The sequence below is a fragment of the Artemia sp. Qi Xiang Cuo genome, chromosome 13, assembly GCF_049724085.1.
Source record: "Artemia sp. Qi Xiang Cuo chromosome 13, ASM4972408v1, whole genome shotgun sequence".
NCBI lineage: Eukaryota > Metazoa > Arthropoda > Branchiopoda > Anostraca > Artemiidae > Artemia > Artemia sp. Qi Xiang Cuo.
In genome coordinates, this window is record NC_142806.1 from 56,540,817 (window position 1) to 56,562,248 (window position 21,432).

A 21,432-nucleotide genomic window follows, 5' to 3' on the forward strand; every position below is an offset into this window, starting at 1 on the left:
ACAATAGTAATTGTTGTTTAGCAAATAGATAATATTTTCGACGCAAGCAAATTCCCAAAAATCTTGATATGTGGTTTTTGGAAAACAGGGAAGGAGTGATCAGATTGAGCTGAAATTTCGACGATAAGCTCCCAGGCCCCAGGAAAGCTTATCCTCTAAATTTCAGCCCGATCAGACAACGTTAAAGGGGGGTTGTGGAGGGAAAAATTAACATGGGCTAATATAGGAAAACGAGGTGTTATTCGTTTCATCAGCCTATTGATTTTTTACATAAAAATAAACAGTCAAATTCACAGGTTGTTTTGAAGCCACGATGGTAACATATAAATAGATTTTATCGGTAAAACCCCTATGCAGAAACACTTATTATTATTGGTCTGCATTCCCTTTTCAAGTCAAGCTAATGTCCCATTCAAAATTTTACTATACCAACAAATAGCTAGCGATAACTTGTGCAAATCAGAATGTTTCAGCGAATCAGAAAGTTCTATGAAAAATTGGATTGCCTCAAACTAGCTCTAGCTAAATCGCGGTATTAGTAAAATATCTTTGTGAATGGGCCTTAACTCTTCCCAGATCGTGAATATTCCTTTTGCAGATTTTCATCGGTCGCAAATATCAATAAAAAGCTGTGCTGGATTTGCTAGATAGCTCGTGAATATCGTAGAGTTGGAATAAATAGAACATTAAGAATTTCATTATAAAAATAATAAAATTGTTATTTTATTATTACTGTTATTTTAATGTTAATACTTCGGTTATTTTACTTTAAATTATTGCAGATGCATAGATGACCTCAGATAAACATGAGAGATCGAAAAAACGGAGTAGAGAAAAAGATCTTATAACAACAGAAATAGCTACCATTCCGGTGAGTCTTCATTTCAAATTGTTAGAAGAAACTCAGATGCAATAAATTGATATAGGCTATAAGACCAGGGTAACCAATCGGGGGAAGGGGCAGTTGCCCTCTATATCTTAAATGTTAATTATATTGCTGATTTATTTAAGAAAAAGTTACGGTACTTACGTTTTATAGTGACCACACTTTGTTCTTGATCTGTAATGAAACCGGTTTTCTGTGTTCACTCGGAGATGATCAGCTTATCCTGAGCAAGATAAACTACTATGCAGGTATATTTTAATTAAATATTCAATATATAGCTGATAAGGTTAGGTATTATATATAATGCGCTTTGGGCGGTCTTCTATCCATAATTCTCTGTTGTAGTTCCACCAATTTTGTTACTAGAAGTATTTTATATTCAGCGTATGTTGGTCTATTTCATTAGAATGAGCACAACTTATCTTCTTTGATGTGGTTGCTATAATGAAAGGTACATTTATTTTGTGTCTTAATTGAGCAAAATTGAAAAAAAAATCCTTCCTCCCTTTATTTCTTATGAATTGGTACCCCTGTGTAAGACATCGAGTGTTCGTCAAAACTGGTCAACAGTACAGCCAAAGAGAAATAGAAAGACTACTCCCCAAAACTTCCGTGTTAAAAAGTGTGCTTTTATTTCTTTGCTTTGTTTTTGTGCGATAATTTCATAATAGGCAATCATATTATTGTTTTTAGGTAATAATTTAAAAAACTTTTTCCACAAAATAAGTTTCTCAAAGAAAAGTAAAGAACTCCATTAAACAAAAAATGAGAACAAATAAAATCAAATAATCTACGAAGCGTGAAACTACCACAAACCAGCATCGATAAATAAATGAAACCAAAAACGAACAGAAATCACAATAAATAACCGAGTCAAACTCAAAACTAGCAGAAATTAACATAAGTTGGGCGCAAAACCCCCACGCCTTCCCAAGGCCAGAACAAAGTTTGCGTTTTACTGAAAAAATACAAATGAATGTGCATTGTTAGTTTAATATACATATACTGATATTTAGTAATCAAAATGTTAAAATTATATGATTTATTAAAGTTATAAAAGTAAAAACATTTATATTTTTTTCAGTAAAGTGCAAATTTTGTTCTGGCCTTGGGAAGGCATAGGGGTTTTGCGCCCAACTTATGTTAATTTCTGCTCGTTTTGAGTTTGACTCGGTTATTTATTGTAATTTCTGTTCGTTTCGGGTTTCATTTATTTATAGATTGGGTTATTTAAATTAATTTCTTTTCGTTTTATATTGATATAGTCTTTTCAGGAAAAAAGAAAATTATACTTTAAATCTTTTCGTTTTTTAAGACTTTATATTTTGGCCTGCTATTTGTATGCTGGAGAAAAAATTTCAGCAATTTTTAACAACATACACCCTTTTAAAAATCTGGGCACAAATAGTACTGTTTTATTTATTTTCTTACCTCCTCTAGTTGACCTGAAATGGAAAACTTGACACCATTCACAAAAAAATCTGTTTGCTTTCTTTGATAGCTTGGATACACTTACGCTATTTTGATTTGGTTAAATTTTAAAAGCAGAAATGGGAGGGTTGGCGTGTGAGGTTGGGAGTGGAAGGGGGATTAGTTGCCCTCAAGTCACTTTTGACTATTAAAAAGGGCATCAGCCCTTTCTATTTTCAATGGAATGAGCCCTTTTCGAAGTTCCCCAGACAACTCCTTCGATACGAAGTGCCCTGGTCTAAACAACAACAACCACAAAAAATAATACATTATACCCTCTTCGATCTTTACTATAATAAAATAAAATAAACAAGTTTTTTAAACTGAAAGTAAGGAGCGACATTAAAACTTAAAACGAACAGAAATTATTCCTTATATGAAAGGGACTGTCCCCTCCTCAACGCCTCGCTGTTATGATTTTTCTCGCTGTTAGAACGCTCGCGGTATTATGATATCCAATCTTCGGCAAATTATTTCCATGATCTGGGCATAATTGAGACTCCCATTTCTCCTGCCCACCACATCCGCTCCAAGAAGTATCTCTTTCCCACAGTTAAATCTGAATGATCGAGATTCTCAATCAGATAACAGATTCATCACCTTACGAATAAATTTAATTTAATAGATGTGTCACCAAGATACAAGAGCCAATTTTCTTTGAAAAAAACATATTTACAAAATTGTTATTTTCCTGGATGTTGGGATTGGTGAATTTGGATTTTAGTAAGAAATTTGTTGTGGTGTTCCCGCGCTGGGGTGGCCTCCTCTGTTATCTTTTACCATGTGTGTCTTGTTTTTTTCATTATTGATATGCTTTATTTGTTATTTCGGCAATTTTTTTTTATGTTTTTGGCTGACACATCGAGCCCTGCTCCCCGTCGGCCAGTTTAGAAAATTATTTATTCATGTAATTTGTTTGTTAAATAAATAAACTTATTATTCCTTCTATAAAAACCTTATATGCCCCCAGGGCATAACTTAACACCCTTGCCCTGAGGGTTGTGGGGGAGTGTCCTCCTCAAAAACATATTTTCTATCTGGAAATTAACTACGCTGAACAAAATGACTATCTCAAAATTTTGATTGGATGTTTTGGGGGAATGATGGTCGTGAGGGGGGGCAGTTCCCCTCCAATCACTTTCGACCATTATAAAGGGCACTAGAACTCTCAATTTCCAATTGAATGAGCCCCTTTTGAAGTTTTTACGACGACCCCATCCATATGAAGTGCCCTGCTCTAAAGGAAAAAAATAATTCATAGTACATTGTGCCAACATCGTTCTTATATGCCCTCAGGGCATAACTTAAATCCCTTGCCCCCAAGGTTGTGGGGGAGTGTCCTCCTCAAAAATTTTCTATCTGGAAATCACTAACACTGAACAAAATGGCTATCTCAAAATTTTGATTGGATGTGTTTTGGGGAATGATGGGCAGGGAGGGGGGCTAGTTGCCCTCCAATCACTTTCGACTATTAAAAAGGGCACTATCCACTCCAATCGAATGAGCTCTTTTCGAAGTTTCTACGAAAACTCCTTCGATACGAAGTTCCTGACTGAAGAAAAAAAACAACAAATTGTTCCCACATCGTTCTTTACTTAGGCAGCGCTAGCACGCTGCCTATGATGTCAGAAAGATGAGGTAGATAATGATGCCTTTACTACCCGCTGTTGCATCTTCTCGTTAACGCCGTTTCCTATTTTTAGACAGTAAAAAGAACTAAAATAGCTGACTATATTTTCGGATGAAATTTTAAGCCAGTAAAAAGGACGCAAATAGCTAACTTTATTTTTGAATGGGATTTTAAGCCAGTAAAAAGGACAAAAATAGCTGACTGTATTTTTGGATGAAATTTTAAGCCAGTTAAAGGACAAAAATAGCTGACTGTATTTTGGATTAAATTTTAAGCCAGTGAAAACAACGAAAATAGCTGACTATATTCTCGGATGAAATTTTAAGCCAGTATTAAAGAACAAAAATACCTGACTTTATTTTTGAATGAGATTTTAAGAACAAAAATAGCTGAATTCATTTTTGGATGAAATTTTAAGTGGTAAAAGAACAAAAATAGCTGATTATATTCTTGAATGAAATTCTAAGCCAGTATAAAAGAACAAAAAATAGCTGACTTTATTTTAGAATGAAATTTTAAGCCAGTAAAAAGGACAAAAATAGCTGATTGTATTTTGGATGAAATTTTAAGCCAGTATAAATAACAAAAACAACCGACTTTATTTTTAAATGAGATTTTAAGCTAGTAAAAAGGACAAAAATGGCTAACTGTATTTTTGGATGAAATTTTAAGCCAGTAAAAAGGACGCAAATAGCTAACTTTATTTTTGAATGGGATTTTAAGCCAGTAAAAAGGACAAAAATAGCTGACTGTATTTTTGGATGAAAATTTAAGCCAGTTAAAGGACAAAAATAGCTGACTGTATTCTGGATTAAATTTTAAGCCAGTGAAAACAACGAAAATAGCTGACTAAATTCTTGGATGAAATTTTAAGCCAGTATTAAAGAACAAAAATACCTGACTTTATTTTTGAATGAGATTTTAAGCCAGTAAAAAGGACAAAAATAGCTGACTGTATTTTGGATTAAATTTTAACCCAGTGAAAACAACGAAAATAGCTGACTATATTCTTTGATTAAATTTTAAGCCAGTATAAAAGAACAAAAATAGCTGACTTTATATTTGAATGGATTTTAAGCCAGTAAAAAATCCGAAAATAGCTCACTGTGTTTTTAGATTAAATTTTCAGCCAGTTAAAAGAACAAAAATAGCTGACTTCATTTTTGGATGAAATTTTAAGCCAGTAAAAGAACAAAAATGGACAAAAATGACTGACTTTATTTTTGATGAAATTTTAAACCAGTAAAAGAACAAAAAGAGCTGATTGTATTCTTGGATGAAATTTTAAGCCAGTATAAAAGAACAAAAAAAGGTGACTTTATTTTTTAGTGAGATTTTAAGCCAGTAAAAAATCCGAAAATAGCTCACTGTGTTTTTAGATTAAATTTTCAGTCAGTTAAAAGAACAAAAATAGCTGACTTCATTTTTGGATGAAAAATTTAAGCCAGTAAAAGAACAAAATTAGCTGATTGTATTCTTAGATGAAATTTTAAGCCAGTATAAAACAACAAAAATAGCTGACTTTATTTTTGAATGAGATTTTAAGCCAGTAAAAAAGGACAAAAATAGTTGACTTCATTTTTAGGTGAAATTTTAAGCCACTATAAAGAACAAAATAGCTTATTTTAATTTTGAATGAGATTTTAAGCCAGTAAAAAGGACAAAATTGCTGACTGTATTTTTCGATGAAATTTTAAGCCAGTAAAAAGGACAAAAGTACCTGACTTTATTTTTGAATGAGATTTTAAGCCAGTAAAAAGACAAAATTGCTGACTGTATTTTTGATGAAATTTTAAGCCTGTAAAAGGACAAAAATAGCCGACTGTATTTTGAATGAAATTTTAAGCCATTAAAAAAAAACAAAAATAGCTGACTGTATTTTTGGATGAAATTTTAAGCCAGTAAAAAGAGCAAAAGTAGTGGACTTCATTTTTGGATGAAATTTTAGGCCAGTAAAAGAACAAAAATAGCTGGTTGTATTCATGGGTAAAATTTTAAGCTAGTATAAAGAACAAAAATAGCTGACTTTATTTTTTAATGAGATTTTAAGCCAGTAAAAAGGACAAAAATAGATGACTGCATTCTTGATGAAATTTCAAGCCAGTAAAAGAACAAAAATAGCTGGTTGTATTCTTGGATGAAATCTTAAGCTAGTATAAAGAACAAAAATATATGACTTTATTTTTGAACGAGATTTTAATCCAGTAAAAAGAACACAAATAGCTGACTGTATTTTGTATGAAATTTTAAGCCAGTAAAAGGACAAAATTAGCTGACTGTATTTTGGATGAAATTTTAAGCCAGTAAAAAGAACAAAAATAGCTGACTTCATTTTCGAATGAGATTTTAAGCCATTAAAAAGGACAAAAATTGCCGACTGTATTTTTGGATGAAACTTTAAGCCAATAAAAAGAACAAAAATAGCTGACTTCAGTTTTGGATGAAATTTTAAGCCAATAAAAAGAACAAAAATAGTTGACTTCATTTTTGGATGAAATTTTAAGCCAGTAAAAGAACAAAAATAGCTGATTGTATTCTTGGATGAATTTCTAAGCCAGTATAAAAGAACAAAAACAGCTAACTTTATTTTTGAATGAGATTTTAAGCCAGTAAAAAGAACAAAAATTGCTGACTGTATTTTGGATGAAATTTTAAGCCAGTAAAAAGAACAAAATGGCTAACTGTATTTTTGGATAAAACTTTAAGCCAAAATTTTTCAAATCACAGCATTTTTGACACGTAAACTTTCTACTTTTCTGTGGTGCACCTCACCAAGCACAACCAGAGATGTTCACAACAAATTCTAAAAATGCATCAATTAAAACCCAAAGTTCCAATCAAAATTTTCCAGCATTAGGTACATTATTTTTGTTCAAACTAATCTTGTTCTGATTTCCAAACTGTTAGAGCAAGGGTATCATGCAGAACATGGGTCAGATTAAAAAATATTCACGTAAATATAGTTGTAACTCCCTTTGGACAAAAGTAGTATCCCTATTTTCGGTACTTGTGTATTATACGGTAGTCTACTCAACGCTGCCGCTATATACTGTATAATGAAACTCCAAAGGAATCCAGTCAAACGGGTATTTGCAATAGACAAATGGATCGCAAAGTGTGGTTTCTCACTGACATTACAATATTTAAACTATGTTTTTTTGGATTTAGGGGGGGGAGGTACATAGCTTAGGTTAGGTTACCTATTTAATATAGGCTAAGCTTTACCCAACCCCCCCCCCCCCAACCCCCAACCCCACCCCCTAATATGCAAATATATGGCCCAAATTTGTATCTAAGCTATTATATATTCATTCTATTTTATTTTGTTTCATTAGCATTAACCAAACTTGACTTCTTTCCTGGCTACCGTATAATGCATAAGTACCCTATTTTCTACCCAATACAAAGTAAAAGCAAAAATAGATATTTAAGAAAAATATTTGGGTATATCCTCATTCGGATTTTTATAACTTATATTTGCTGGGTAGCAAAATTACACATTGTGTTGGTGGTAGTTTTCTTCCTATGTGACTTGTTTTAGTTTGTTCCCTTATCACTTTCCAATGGTCTCTGGCAGGGGCTCATTCTGGGGGGGGATTAAGGGGTCAAGGCTGTACACAGGGGGGGGGGTTTTGGGGGTTTGAACCCCCCCCCCCCGAAATGTTTGTCTGACTCATAAAAACGTTACAAAAATGGATATAAACAAGTTTTGTATGCGTTTTTGAGGCTTTTGGGTCTACCCCACCCACCCCCCCCCCCCGATTTTTTTTTCAGCAAAACCCCTTCCGAAACAAAATCCTGGGGAAAGCCTTGCAAGGGGTCAGTTGTCCCAATGAATTGAGAAAAAATTATTGTATAGCCCATGTCCCTTGAATCTCCGGATGGAGACCCCTCTTGCCCCGCCCCAATAAAAATTCCGGAGCTACACTCCTGGTCTTTGCGTCACTTTATTTTAGGTGGACAGAGGAGATATACATAATTACCAATGGACAGGAAAAAGAAATGAGTGAAAAGAGGGGAAACAAAGCCCCGTGGCACAACGGACTCTATTGCTGAAATCTGCTACTCAAAAGATCTTTGGAATATTGCCGCACATATTTTACATGCTGATTAAGGCAAAAAAGAAAGCCCAAATATCTTTTATTTAGATATTTTGTCTCTATTGGTGATTGGTTTCCTTATAGGCGCTGTAGATAGATTCTCAGCTTAGAGAGTTTTTATGCCATACACATTTTTGTAAGTTTTACTCTATCAATTAGAACCTGTGGTGTCAATTAGGAAGAACAGGAAAGGGCATATGTTCCTAGTAACCCCCCCCTCCTAGAATTTGAAAAATACCTTTTGTGCGGTATTTTCGCTCAAAAATTCCTTTTTTGGCATTAACTATGTGATAATTGAAAAAACGGCCAATTTTCCCCTCCTTTCTGGATCCATCCCGAAAAGTACTTCTTTCTCCCCCCTCCTCTAAATTTTCATGAATTGACGTCACTGATTTCAACCAATCAAATTGTTTGAAAGATATATAATTTTATTACTGCTACCCGAGTCCCTACCTGTTATTTATTAATCAACGGTGAAAATGTAACAAACTACAATTTTAGCTTACTAATATGCAAATATATTACATAATTGCAAATCTATTGATTGAAAAAATGCGCTATTCATAAATCCTATGACACTGAACTTTGGCAACTAAAAGGGATTATCATGCATATTTTTCCAGAAGATGAAAGTAAATTATTTGGCCATTTAGTTTATTAATTTTGCTTCTGACTGAAAGAAGCTCCTAATTTAAAATATCTTAAACTATAAGCCTGAACGTTTACAACAGTAATGTCTACCATTTAATTTTAATTGTCTGCTTAAGACTGTTATTCGATTGTTTCAAAAGGAAAAAAATTGAAACTAATCGACAAATCAGGAGTCTTCTTATTGTTTGTTTTCTTGTCCAAAAGCAGCCTTGATTGGACTTATTTTTCTGGCAATATTTATATGCAACTATTTTATCTTGTAATGGGGATTTCTTATGATAAAACGTAGCGAATAAAATTATAATTTTTTGCAGTAAAACCAAAAACAAGGTAATACCAATTAGAGACAAAATTACTCTTTCTAATATTTTAAGATACATATATTTACAAATTAATATTAAAATACCGCCAATGTTGACACATAGAATTTTTTTTCAATCTATTTTAATTTTGCATGATCTTTTAGCGTCCAAATTCATATTAAGTGCCTTTAAGGAAGTAAAAAATCTTATAGCTTAGTCTATTTCCCTAAAGCATGTTTTTTGAGAATTTTTGGGAAAAACAATAGGCTAACCTTCAGTTTTTTTTTTTGCTCGTCCACCTAGGTCACATACCTAAATGCCCAGGATGAACCAAATCCTTGATCATTCAGTAGCTATATTCACTGCGGCAACGGGCCTACCAAAATTATTTTTCCTTGCCAGTCTTGGCTTCATGCCAAGATCTGCTTACCAGCAGATCTTGTTCCTGTCTTAGCATGCTGCACTGTGGTAACAACCCGCTGCAGTATCACTTTGGTCCAAGCCGATACGCCTAGAAGCGCTTGTTGATCCTGACCTTAGTTCTTACAGTCGCAAGATTAACTGCGGGAATAGATCCACCAATATCAAGTCTTGTTCACATAATTTATATGCCAAGATGCATCTGCCGACCCCAACCCTTGCTACTGCTAACAGGCCTATTGACATCCTCTTACTCAACCACCTAGGTTAAATACCTTTCCATTTGGACCCTTATTCGTACAGGAGCATACTTCAATGTGGTAACGGACCGACCAAAATTACATATGTCGTCTGCCTAAATGTACTGGCCGACTCCTGTTCTTGCAATTGGGCCTACAAAATCGTTTGTCTTTTCTGTCTAGGCTACGAGCCTAAACCCACTTGTCGAGAACCACTCTTGCTCTCTAAGTGGAAAACTTCACTGAAGCAAAAGGCTACCAGAGTGTTGTTTATAACCCACTCTAGCTACATGCCTCGGTGCGTATCAATCACGACTCTCATTTCCACAGTCACATGCAGTACCGTACCCAAACTTGAGGTACATTAGTGGGATCCACAGTTGCCAAATGATTATTTTTCATTTTTCCCTACTAATATGTTTAGTGGGGTATATTCATTTAGCATCGAAAAGTGACCATAAGTCGCAGATTATGCTGTTGCCTTTCGTTACCATCTTAGTATTTAAAATCTTTAAACTAGAGTTTGCCCCAAGATTTGGATTTTCATTATCGAATGTTTAAAAGCCTTTTGGTTATACATATCACACTTATGTTTGTTTATTATTTATTTTCTTCTACTATGCAGTAAAACTTTTCACACTAGAAAAACTTAAGATTTTATGTTACGTTTTTTTTCTAATTTTTACGGAGCAAATTTTGTACGCAACGTAGTCAGTGTGAAATAGACTCGAGTCCCGCTTATAATATTACATTACGTAAGTTTATATAACGTTACAGAAAATTTGCATGAGTAATCAATGAATTTTGAAAAAAAAATGCTAAACTTTTCCTAGAAACCTTTCACGCTTCATCGAAGCTTGAATCGAAGCTTCATCGAAGCTCCGTCTCCGTTCCGCCTCTTGATTTTTGAATAGTTTACTAAAGATGATTGAGATAGATTTATTTAAGCAATGATTTTGACAGTTCTATGAATTTTTGCATTAGATTAGTGTGAAAGGATTTGTTTAAATGAAAAACTTCTCTTTTTTCATGTCGTGTCTTAACCAGTTACCATAGAAAATTATGTGCGGAGCGTGAAATCCGCTTGATAAAGACTGAATTCAGAGTAAAATGTTCAATCGACAAACATATAGCTTGAGAAAATTCTAAGAAAATTTATTTTGGCATAAGGCAGCTATAACCAAATATAGAAAACAGTATTTTTCAATGAAAATATCAAAAAGAAAACTTATTTATCAAAATCTTGGCGGAAGGGTGAAAAAAATTTGGGTGGAGCAATTGCTCCTTTCGTTGGAAGGAGCAAAGAGTGAAGTTCTGAACTTATTATGGTGGAAGATTAGTGTGCATAGGTTTAATGATTTAACATGGCTTGCTGCAGCATTGAGTTCTCAGTATTACTAGCAGTATGAGCAGTGGTATTAGTATGAGTATCTTTAGCAGTAGTAGCAGTAACAGCATATACATTCTGAAAAAAAAAACACAGTTTAAGCATTGACTATTTCAGTTGTACTCCTGACTTGGTTAATATTTTACCAAGTTTCGTTATATTTCTTTATTGCAGGCCGTTACAGATTTTTGTACCGAAGTAAGAGGAGCCTTTTCAACACTTTCATCAGCAGCATCAAATACATTAGAGCCTCCACACCCGATTGAGAAAGTAAAGGCTACCCACGATAGGAAGAAGGCAGGTCGCAAAAGAGACCAGCCTGCTAAAACATTCTGGCTGGTTTTGGGGATATGTGCGATCATAATGATGATTGTGAGTTATTAAATATTCGACTACTAGTTCGTATAGCCTAAGAAAACTAGAGGTAGTACTTTCCTGTAATCCCTTGTTATAAATTGTGCTTAGATTTCATTGGCTTACATATGTGGATTATTATTGTAAGTTAATCAGATTATTACTCAAGGAAATGCATTTTTGGGGAAAAAATAATCCTAAATTTTAAAACCCCTAGTTTATTGACATTTTGAAATTTAAATCCACAAGCCAGTAACAAAAACGAGGCTAATTCCAACAAAATATTCAATCTCATTAGTTCTCTTTGTGATATTTCAAGCCAGTTCAAATCAAATCAAATTAATTTATTTAAAATAAAAATACAAACAAATTTACAGCAGCCATCTACAAAAACCCGGAGGCTTGTTTACATTGGCTGCAAATCGATTATTATACAGCTCTACAACAACTACAAAAAAAAAAAAACACATCTACATAACAACTATCTCTTTGCGGAGAAAAATCAGTATTTAAATTAAATCATCATAAAGAACATCTCCTACTCTAAAAGGATTACTCCCTAGAAATCGCAAGTGAGAAATGTCACCCATCATCCTTACAACATCCACTAACCCGGGCCCGCAAAACGAGGCAGAAACGCAGCAGGTATAACGTCAGCATATATAACGTCAGCACAACAGCTATGTAATACCCGGGATCGCACGAAAATATTGTCAAAAGTGTAGCTGACTGTCCTGTAACAGGAGTCGGAATCCCAACTAATGGATAAAAATCATAACTGGAGAAAAGGTTTAAAAAATCCAAATTATCATTGTATAAACTTAGAAGATCAAAATTAAAATCCCCCATGCAAATGCACTCCGGATACTCAATTCTACTGCATCCGTAAAACTACTAAAACAATTTTCAAACTCCTCCCAAACTGTACTCGGCGGTTTATAAGCCTCAATAATCAATATATCCTTTCCACCAACTTCCAGCTCAAGAGCAAGAGATTCCGCCTTACCTTCTATCCAAACTGATAGGTCTTCCCTTATTTTAGCAACAACATGGTCCTTGACCAAAAGTACCAAACCTCCACGTCCAATTCTCTCTCCAATCCTTACAATAAGCCTGTATCCTGGAAAATTATATAACGACAGAACATGCTCAGAAGTAAAAAAAAAGTTTCACAAAGGCCAATTACATCAAATTTACTATGTACATTATCAATTAACTGGAGAATTTCATAATACGTTGAAGCTACATGGCAGTTCCAATGACACAGGCAAAACGACCTTGCATTCACCTCTAATTCCTGAAGAAATCACATCCACATAAGAACTATTTCTTTGCGGGGAAAAAATCAGCATTTATACTTAAAAGGAAAAGGAACAAAGTTAAAAGGAACAAAAAGTTTTTGAATCACAAAATTTTCACAAGTATTCCCTGTGTTTCTCTGTGGTATATCTTCCTTGCTCTTCTTCTATTTAATATTGCTCTGGAACTGTAAATTAATTTTATCCTGTGTTAGGTTCTCATCGTTTTTACTCCCTTTTGTTACAAGTGTAATACTGGCGTTTCATCTCGTATTTTGTCCCCGTTTTATCAAACAGTTTGTGGTAACGAACTGTAAGTAAGGAGCGACCCTCCTCAATGGTACCGAGACTCTAGAAAACTGGATTTTGATACCAATAGATACATCAAAAGAATCCGATTTTAATGCTGATTTCATATATATAAGTTTCATCAAGTTTAGTCCTACTCATCAAAAGTTACGTGCCTGAGAAAATTTGGCTGATTTTCGAAAAAAGGGGGAAAAACTCCCTTAAAGCTATAGAACCTTAATGAAAATCACACCATCATATTCAGCGTATCAGAGAACCCTACTGTAGAAGTATCAAGCTCCTATCTACAAAAATGTGGAATTTTGCATTTTTTGCCAGAAGAAAGATTACGGATGCGTGTTTATTTGTTTTTGTTCTTTTTTCTTCCAGGGGTGATCGTATTGACCCAGTGATCCTATAATATCGTGGAAGGGTTCATTCGAACGTAAATCAAAAGTTCTAGTGCTCTTTTTAAGTGACAAAAAAAATCGAGGGCAACTAGGCCCCCTCCCGCGCTCATTTTTTCCCAAAGTCACCAGATCAAAGTTTTGAGATAGCCATTTTGTTCAGCATGATCGAAAATATTATAGCTTTGTCTTTCCCCCGAAGTCCCCAGGGGAGAGCTGAAAGTTATGAACTTTACCCAATGTTAACATATTGTATCCGTTATTGGGAAGTATACAGATGTTTTCAGGGAGGATTTTTTCTGGCAGTGGGGGGGGGGGGTTGCGGGGGGATCTTTCCATGAAGTAAGTTTTCATGGGGGAAGGAACATTGTTATGAAAAGGGCACCGGATTTCCCAGTATTATTTAAAAAAAGATCAGAAATTAAATTTTAAAAAAAAACTTAAAACGAACTGAAAATATTACGTATATGATTTGGTTCGCCCCTAGTCAATACCTCGCTCTTTAAGCCAAAGATTTTTTAGTACTTTCATAAGAGCTATTTATTCTAATTAACGGCCTTTGTAATTAAGGGGTAATTTTTAAAGAATTGGAACAAAATTCGACATTTAGCTTAAAGAGCAAGGTATTGACTAGGGGACGAACCTCCTAATATACATATTAAAAATATATGAATATAGAAGTTGGTTACGTAAGTTGATTCGTAAGTTACGTATATTTATTACTAATAAAAAAGTTCGTAAATAAAATTAAACAAATTTCGAGAAAGCCATTTAACCAAATAAAAGTAAAATTAATATGCAAATTTTGTATTAATTATTCATGTACTGTGAGCCAAAATCAAAACCTGTATGAATTCCAAAACGTTCAAAATTAAATAAAAAAAACAAGTTTTTTTAACTGAAAGTAAGGAACGACGTTAAAACTCAAAACGAACAGAAATTATTTCGTATGTGAAAGGGGCTGTCCCCTCCTGAACGCCTCGCTCTTTACGCTAAAGTTTGACTTTCTCACAACTCTATTTTTTTAAACAATAAAAGACTTTAGCGTAAAGAGCGAGGCGTTGAGAAGGGGACAGCCCCTTTCATATACGGAATGATTTCTGTTCGTTTTAAGTTTTAACGTCCCTCCTTACTTTAAGTTAAAAAAAACTTGTTTTTTTATTTAATTTATTTAAAAGAAAGACAGCATGGATAAAAATTTCAGGATATCAGAACAGCGAACCTAGACTCAATTTTTAAAATATATTGTTAACAATTTCTGAAAGTCTCATTATTTTTGAATTGTTTTATTTTATAAAAATAATAATAATAAAACAGAAACTGATCAAAATTTATTTTGTTTTGAGTAAAGTGCGAATGATGCTCTGGGCTTTGGAAGGTTTGAAAGAGTAACCCTACTATTATCTGTTGTGAATTTTGTTCACAACCAGTTTGACTTTATTATTCATTTCAGTTGTTTTTTTTCGTTTTAAGGATTCCTCTATTCATCCATAGCCGCTATCGTCATCGTTAGGTTTGATGCAGTTATTCATTTTTGATTCTATTCGTTTTGGTTAGTTTGGTTAGTTTGTGTTAGTTTTAATATTGAATTGCCTTAAGCCTTTATTTCTACTCATTTCAGATTTTATTTACTTTTAAAAAAAATGTTCTTACGAAAGTGATTTTTTATTAGATGAATTTATATTGGTTGTTTTTAATAATTAAGGACTTAATGTAACTTTTAAATCAAAATAATTAAACTAAATTGAATATAAAGACAAAATGAAAATTAATTTAAAATAAAATAAAAGTAAACTTAGAAATTGAAATGAAAAACAAAATAAAAGAAAACGACAATGATCACTGGAAATTACTTAATGGTTCAAAAAATTATTTTAAGATCTAATTTTGCGCTCGGCTAATTGTAGGAATATTTGCCACAATTTTAATTTTTCTGCCTCAGAGCTAAAATGTTTGAAAGCACTTTACTTTATGGGCAAAATCTGAGTATTCGGTCAAAATGTTCAATCAGCCATAGATAGATGCAAAAACTGTCTAGTGATATCCTTACTATAAAATTAAATTTAAAAAACAAGTTTTTTAAACTGAAAGTAAGGAGCGACATTATTACTTAAAACGAACAGAAATTATTCCGTATATGAAAGGGGCTGTCCCCTCCTCAACGCCTCGCTCTTTACGCTAAAGTTTTTTATTGTTTTAAAAAATAAAGTTGTGAGACAGAGTCAAACTTTAGCGTAAAGAGCGAGGCGTTGAGGTGGGGACAGCCCCTTTCATATACGGAATAATTTCTGTTCGTTTTAAGTTTTAATGTCGCTCCTTACTTTCAGTTTAAAAAACTTGTTTTTTTATTTAATTTCTGATCGTTTTTTAGTTAATGCAGCTTTTATTTTGGCTCACCGTCCTTGAATAAGTAAACAAAATTTGCACAAAAATTTTACTCTTCTTTTTCTAAATGGATGTCTTTAAATTTGGTCCTGATGTAATTTACAAATTAACTTATAAAACGAACTTGTATATTGATATATTTTTCTTCTGGCAAAAAATAAGTTACAGATATAGTTGCAGATTTTTGCAGATATGAGCTTGAAACCTATGTAATAGTGTTTTCTGATACGCTGAATCTGACGGTGGGATTTTCATTAAAATTCTTTCACTTGTAGGGGATGTTTCCTCCCTCTTTAACAACTCAAGTAAATTTTCTGAGGCCCTTAGACTTTGATGAACAATGCTGAACTTAATAAAATTTATATATTAAGAACTAAAATTATAAGCCCCTTCTTTTGTTATGATAATTTACGTCAAAATCCAGTTTTTAAGTTTTTCAAGTACTATTCACACGTATCGCTTGTTTTTTTTTTGTTTTTTTTTACGTATATTTTATTATGTATATGAGGGGGGTCTCCCCTTAGTCAATACCACCCTTACTTTCACCTCCCCTTACTTTCAGTTGAAAAACTTGTTTTTTTATATTTAATTTCTGATTTTTTTTTAAAATAATGATGGGAAATCCAGCGCCCCCTTCATAGCAATGTCCCTTCCCCCATGAAAACTTTCTTCATAAAAAGATCCTCCCATATAAACCCCCGACCCACCCCCTCCCCCCACTACCAGAAAAAATTCCCCCTGAAAACGTCTGTATACTTCCCAATAACCAATACTATATGTTGACATTGGGTAAAGTTCATAACTTTCTGCCCTCCCCCTGGGGGCTTCGAGGGATTAAGTCATCCTTATAATATTTTCGACCATGCTGAACAAAATGGCTATCTCAAAACTTTGATCGGGTGACTTTGGGAAAAAATGAGCGTGGGAGGGGGCCTAGTTGCCCTCCATTTTTTTTGGTCACTTAAAAAGGACACTAGGAATTTTAATTTCCGTTCCAATTAGCCCTACCACGATTTTCTAGGACCACTGGGTCTATACTATCACCCCTGGGTAAAAAAAAAAAAAAAAAAAAAAAAAAAAAAATAAACACGCATCCGTGATCTTTCTTCTGGCAAAACATGGAAAATTCCAAATTTTTGTAGATAGGAGCTTGAAACCTCTATAGTAGGGTTCTCTGATACGCTGAATATGATGGTGTAATTTTCATTATGGTTCTATAGCTTTTAGGGGGTCTTTCCTCCTTTTTTCGAAAATCAGCCAAATTTTCTCAGGCGCGTAACTTTTGATAATTAAGATTAAACTTGATGAGAGTTATATATTTGAAATCAGAATTAAAATCAGATTCTTTTGATGTATCTATTGGTATCAAAATTTCGTTTTTTAGAGTTTCGGTTACCATTGAGCCGGGTCGCTCCTTACTTACAGTTCGTTCCCACGAACTTTTTGATCTGGAGTTAACATATTGTATTTTGATAACCTAGATACATACATGGGTGTAGGCAGCATATTGTCTAGGGGGGGGGGTAGTCGATTGTGTGATGGAGGGGGAGATGAAGTTATGTCGGCATGGCCGTACGTAGCTTCTTGCCTAGGGGAGGGGGCAGCCACTTCTGTGATGAAGGACGGAGGGGGGGAGCCGAAGTTATATTGGCAGTTCACAAAACCTTACATTGCCAGCAACTTCTATCATACTTGTGAAATCCTTATTAATAAGTAATCACCAAAAATTATACTAAATCCTCAATATGCTTCAGCATATTGATGATTGTCAGCATATTGATGAATGTCCAAATATCGGAACCGATATTTGGTTATTTCTGTTTATTTCCAGTTTTTTTCACCATCTACCTTTTATCAACTGCTTTTCCAACCATCTGCTTTTTCAGCCATATCTAACGTAAATTTGAAGGTCTAGGGGGGCAGCTGCCCCCTGCCTCTCCCTCCCTACACCCATGGATAGATATAGCGGTCTTTGATTCATCTCTGAATCCTCCTCTCACAATTCAAGCTGTGATTGGTCACTCATCATTTCTTGTAAGCTCTAAATCAATCCTACAAGTATTTTTCAAGATATTGTTGATATGTTATATTGATAAACTAGTCATACATACTGTCTTTCGATTTACCTCACTACTTCACAGTGAATCAATTCTAAGATCAAATGAGGCTGAAATTGCCAAATATTATAAGCAGAATGGATACAAAAATATTTTACCCCCTTCCCTGTCCCCCAATTCAAGGTTCACTTTCCCGCTCCTTATCCCTAGTACAGCCGTGATAATTAAAAGGGCGACATATGCCATTTTGGTCGAAAATGAGTTATGTATGCTTTTTAGGTAAACTCAGCCAAATGAATCGAATGGTGCAGTCAGAATTGTCCTATCTCATACCTATACGAAGACATCCGCCACCAAGTGACGTATGTGTCTTTTTTATCATGTCTTGCTGCAATTCAGAATGACAGAAGAGGATTATCTTATGGAGCTATAGCATGAGAACCTGGTACATGTCTCCTTTTTTTGTCAAGGGAAAAGGAGATATACGCCATAAAATGAAAAAAACTTTAATTCGGTCCGAATACTTGAATTTAATTTATACTGCTGAAAAGAACATAAAAAGTTGGTTTAGCTTATGCGCCCCTTATATCGCTTAGCCTCATCCTTCAGAGCCACCACAGCCGACAAACTTTTTTCCGATTTTTGACTATACTGAAAAGTTACTGAAATCGCATACGTTGTCCTTTTAATTATCACAGCCAAGTATTCCTTGAAAGTTTCTACTTGATCCCCCTCCCCCCAGCTGGTCCCGATATAGACATATAGATAGATTTATTATAAGCCAAACAATGCCATACAACACAGTATTCGACAATTCAAATCACAAAATATTAAAATAAATATACTCTCCTTTCCGAGAAAAACATCAACAACAACAAAAAATCCGAAATTAAATTATTATCCTTTCCTTACCGTATCAATAACATGCATACAATTTTATTCATTTTTTTTCATTTTAAACCTAAAAAAGCCATACACAACAGCATTCTATAGCATATCACAAAAAAATACCATAAATAATAATAGCAGATACCCTGTTTTGAGAGCCTAGCAACGCATATTGTCTTTTGGTTTACCTTACTACTTAACCAAACCTAAATAAGCCCCAAAGGTTCTTAGAATATAATGCATAAACGTTTAAGCTTCTTCCTCATTGAATTCACGTCTACACCAGAAGCTTTCCCACTGGAGTTGTTTCTTTTGATAAATGTTTACAAATTGTATGAAATGCTTGACCAGAATTATTATATTACTTTGTATAATACTTCAGTGACCACTCTAGAACAGGAAGCCAAAAAGAAAAACAGGGTACTGGGTCAGACCAACGTTTAGAAAAGATTGACATGCGTCTACGGGTAATCCAACTCCAGTTAATAAGATGCTGGCAACAGGTGAAGAAAAAAAGTTTTCCAACCTTAACCGGTTAACGCAAACAGAATATGTTATTTTGTTGAACATGGTGAGACCAAAAATCATAAGAGAAATACAAATCTTCGCAAAGCTACTTCCCCAGAAAAGAAAGTTGCCCTTACCACACGTTGCCTTCCAACTAGGATGACGATAATATGTTTCCATTATTTTCGTCTTGGAATTTCTTGCGTCTTGGAATTTCTACTTTATGTAGTATTAACATGTACTATGAAAGCTATTTGCAAATGTTTGTCCTCAGAGGACCTTAAGTACACCAGAGGAAAGAAAATCCGTCTGCATTTTAATCTGATTCACCATGGATATTATTTTAAGCAAACTAGATCTCCAAAAGTGGTCGGCAGAGGTGGCTGCTCCATTATTTTTTTCTTTGGGAATTTTGAAAGAAATTTCAGCAGTCCACTAAAACCCAATTACAGGCTGATCCTTCATTTTTCTTTTTATCAACTATAGAGCTCAGCAGCCACTGCTGAGCTCTATAGTTGATATATTGGTTCAGCAGCCACTGCCTCATCATACCATTCTTAGGGGATTTGTTGAGTTGTTAGGGACGGATGTACTTCCTGTGATTGCTAATTTTCATGATCATTGTACACCAATTCAATCTCAGTTGTCCACTGGATATTAGACAATCACGTGATGGGGTTTCAACTGTCGTTTGAAACTGGGTACCAATAGTACTTAACCCATTTCCTACGGATAGCCATCTCTATGAAGTCAGATCATTCAGATATATAAGCATCCTAAAGCTATACTCCTCATTGAGTTAATGCTGGTTTTGTCCCTTCATGTCCACTGCTCTCAACTCTTTCTTTTTTAATGCCGCCGAGTCAATCGCGAAGTGACTTAGACTCAGCAGTGGATTCATAAAATTGCTTAAAGGGCGCGTGCACCTACAGAAGGTCAATAATAGCCCTAACTAAAGGGGTATAAGGGTGGGAGCCCAGATGGGAGAGCCTCATTTTTGTTGATGCTACATCCAAAATTCCATTCTGCATCCACCCCAGCTTAAGCAGATATTTGATTCTCTGATTTCTTATCTTTTTTTTCACTACAATTAACAGTTGCATTATCTTGATTGGGGTACTTGTCCATCCTGCCTCATGTCCCCAAACTTTCGCCGCTAAAGTAGAGGTTACGGAAAAGAAGTTCAAATGGGTGCCTGTCAGTCCAAAAAAATATGTTTTCCTGAACTGATATGGTAATCATAGTTTTCTTTATAATAATTTTTAGGTCAAAGATCCCAAAGTAAATAGGTAAATGGGTCTGTTTGGCTATAATACTTATTCACGCTCAGATAATCATTTTGTGATAATCTAGGATCTGACACTAGTCCAAGCAAAACAATAATTATGTTCGCATTTCGTGATACCACTTTTTTTCTTAAATCATATGGTGAAAAGTAAGCCAACGCAAATAAGCAATGTAGTGATTATCCCGTTATATAATTAAGTTCGTTTGCTCACCCTTTGGCTCATTTAACCTTGCTAACTTAACCTCTCAGGCTTGGCCTATAATCATGCTATAAAAACTAAATTTTTCTGCGGAAATTAAGGAGCGAATTAAAACCTAAGCAAGCAGAAAACTTTTTACATAAGGTGTCAAATACCATCTTTTTACTGAAAATTAAGTAGATCTCTTACATTGAAATACGTGAAATAGTAGTTTCGCCAATGAATTTTTGTATGCCGGAATGCAATGGATTGAAAAGAAGGAAACCATTGATGACATACACCAGTAGAATAAAATCCATGGTTACAAATGGCCTTGAATTTAAAAAGAAAATTTTCTCAGAATTTTAAATATATTTTCTTTTCTTTTGTAATTTAAGATGGAAGAAAAAATGTTCAAAATATATTTTGACTCTACCAATGACTCTATAGGCTTTTCAAGAGTTAGCTGTTAGTGGCAATACCGCACTTGTTTGTCGGAATTCTCATGTGTCTAAACTTTAACTTCATTGTTTATTAGGTCTCTATTTGTTTTAAATCTTCAGAGATGTGGTTTAGCATTCGTGCTGGGATTAGTATTAGTAAGAATAGTTGAGGCTATGATCAGCACTCGCTATAGTTATCTGTTATAAGAATTAATTAAAAAAGTTTTCTCTGCAAAATAAGTTTTTCAAAGAAA

The 21,432-nt window shown here is 34.2% G+C and overlaps 1 protein-coding gene across 1 annotated transcript in view; it reads left to right on the plus strand.

Moving 5' to 3' along the window:
* The first annotated feature begins 780 nt into the window (after positions 1-780).
* The window catches only part of LOC148945456 (uncharacterized), a 77,316-nt gene continuing 56,664 nt past the window's right edge, over positions 781-21,432 (plus strand). The window contains exons 1-2 of the mRNA XM_089098592.1: positions 781-871; positions 11,260-11,457. Coding sequence (XP_088954718.1) covers positions 791-871; positions 11,260-11,457 — 279 coding nt within the window. The 5' untranslated portion in view covers positions 781-790. The remainder of the gene's footprint in view (positions 872-11,259; positions 11,458-21,432) is intronic.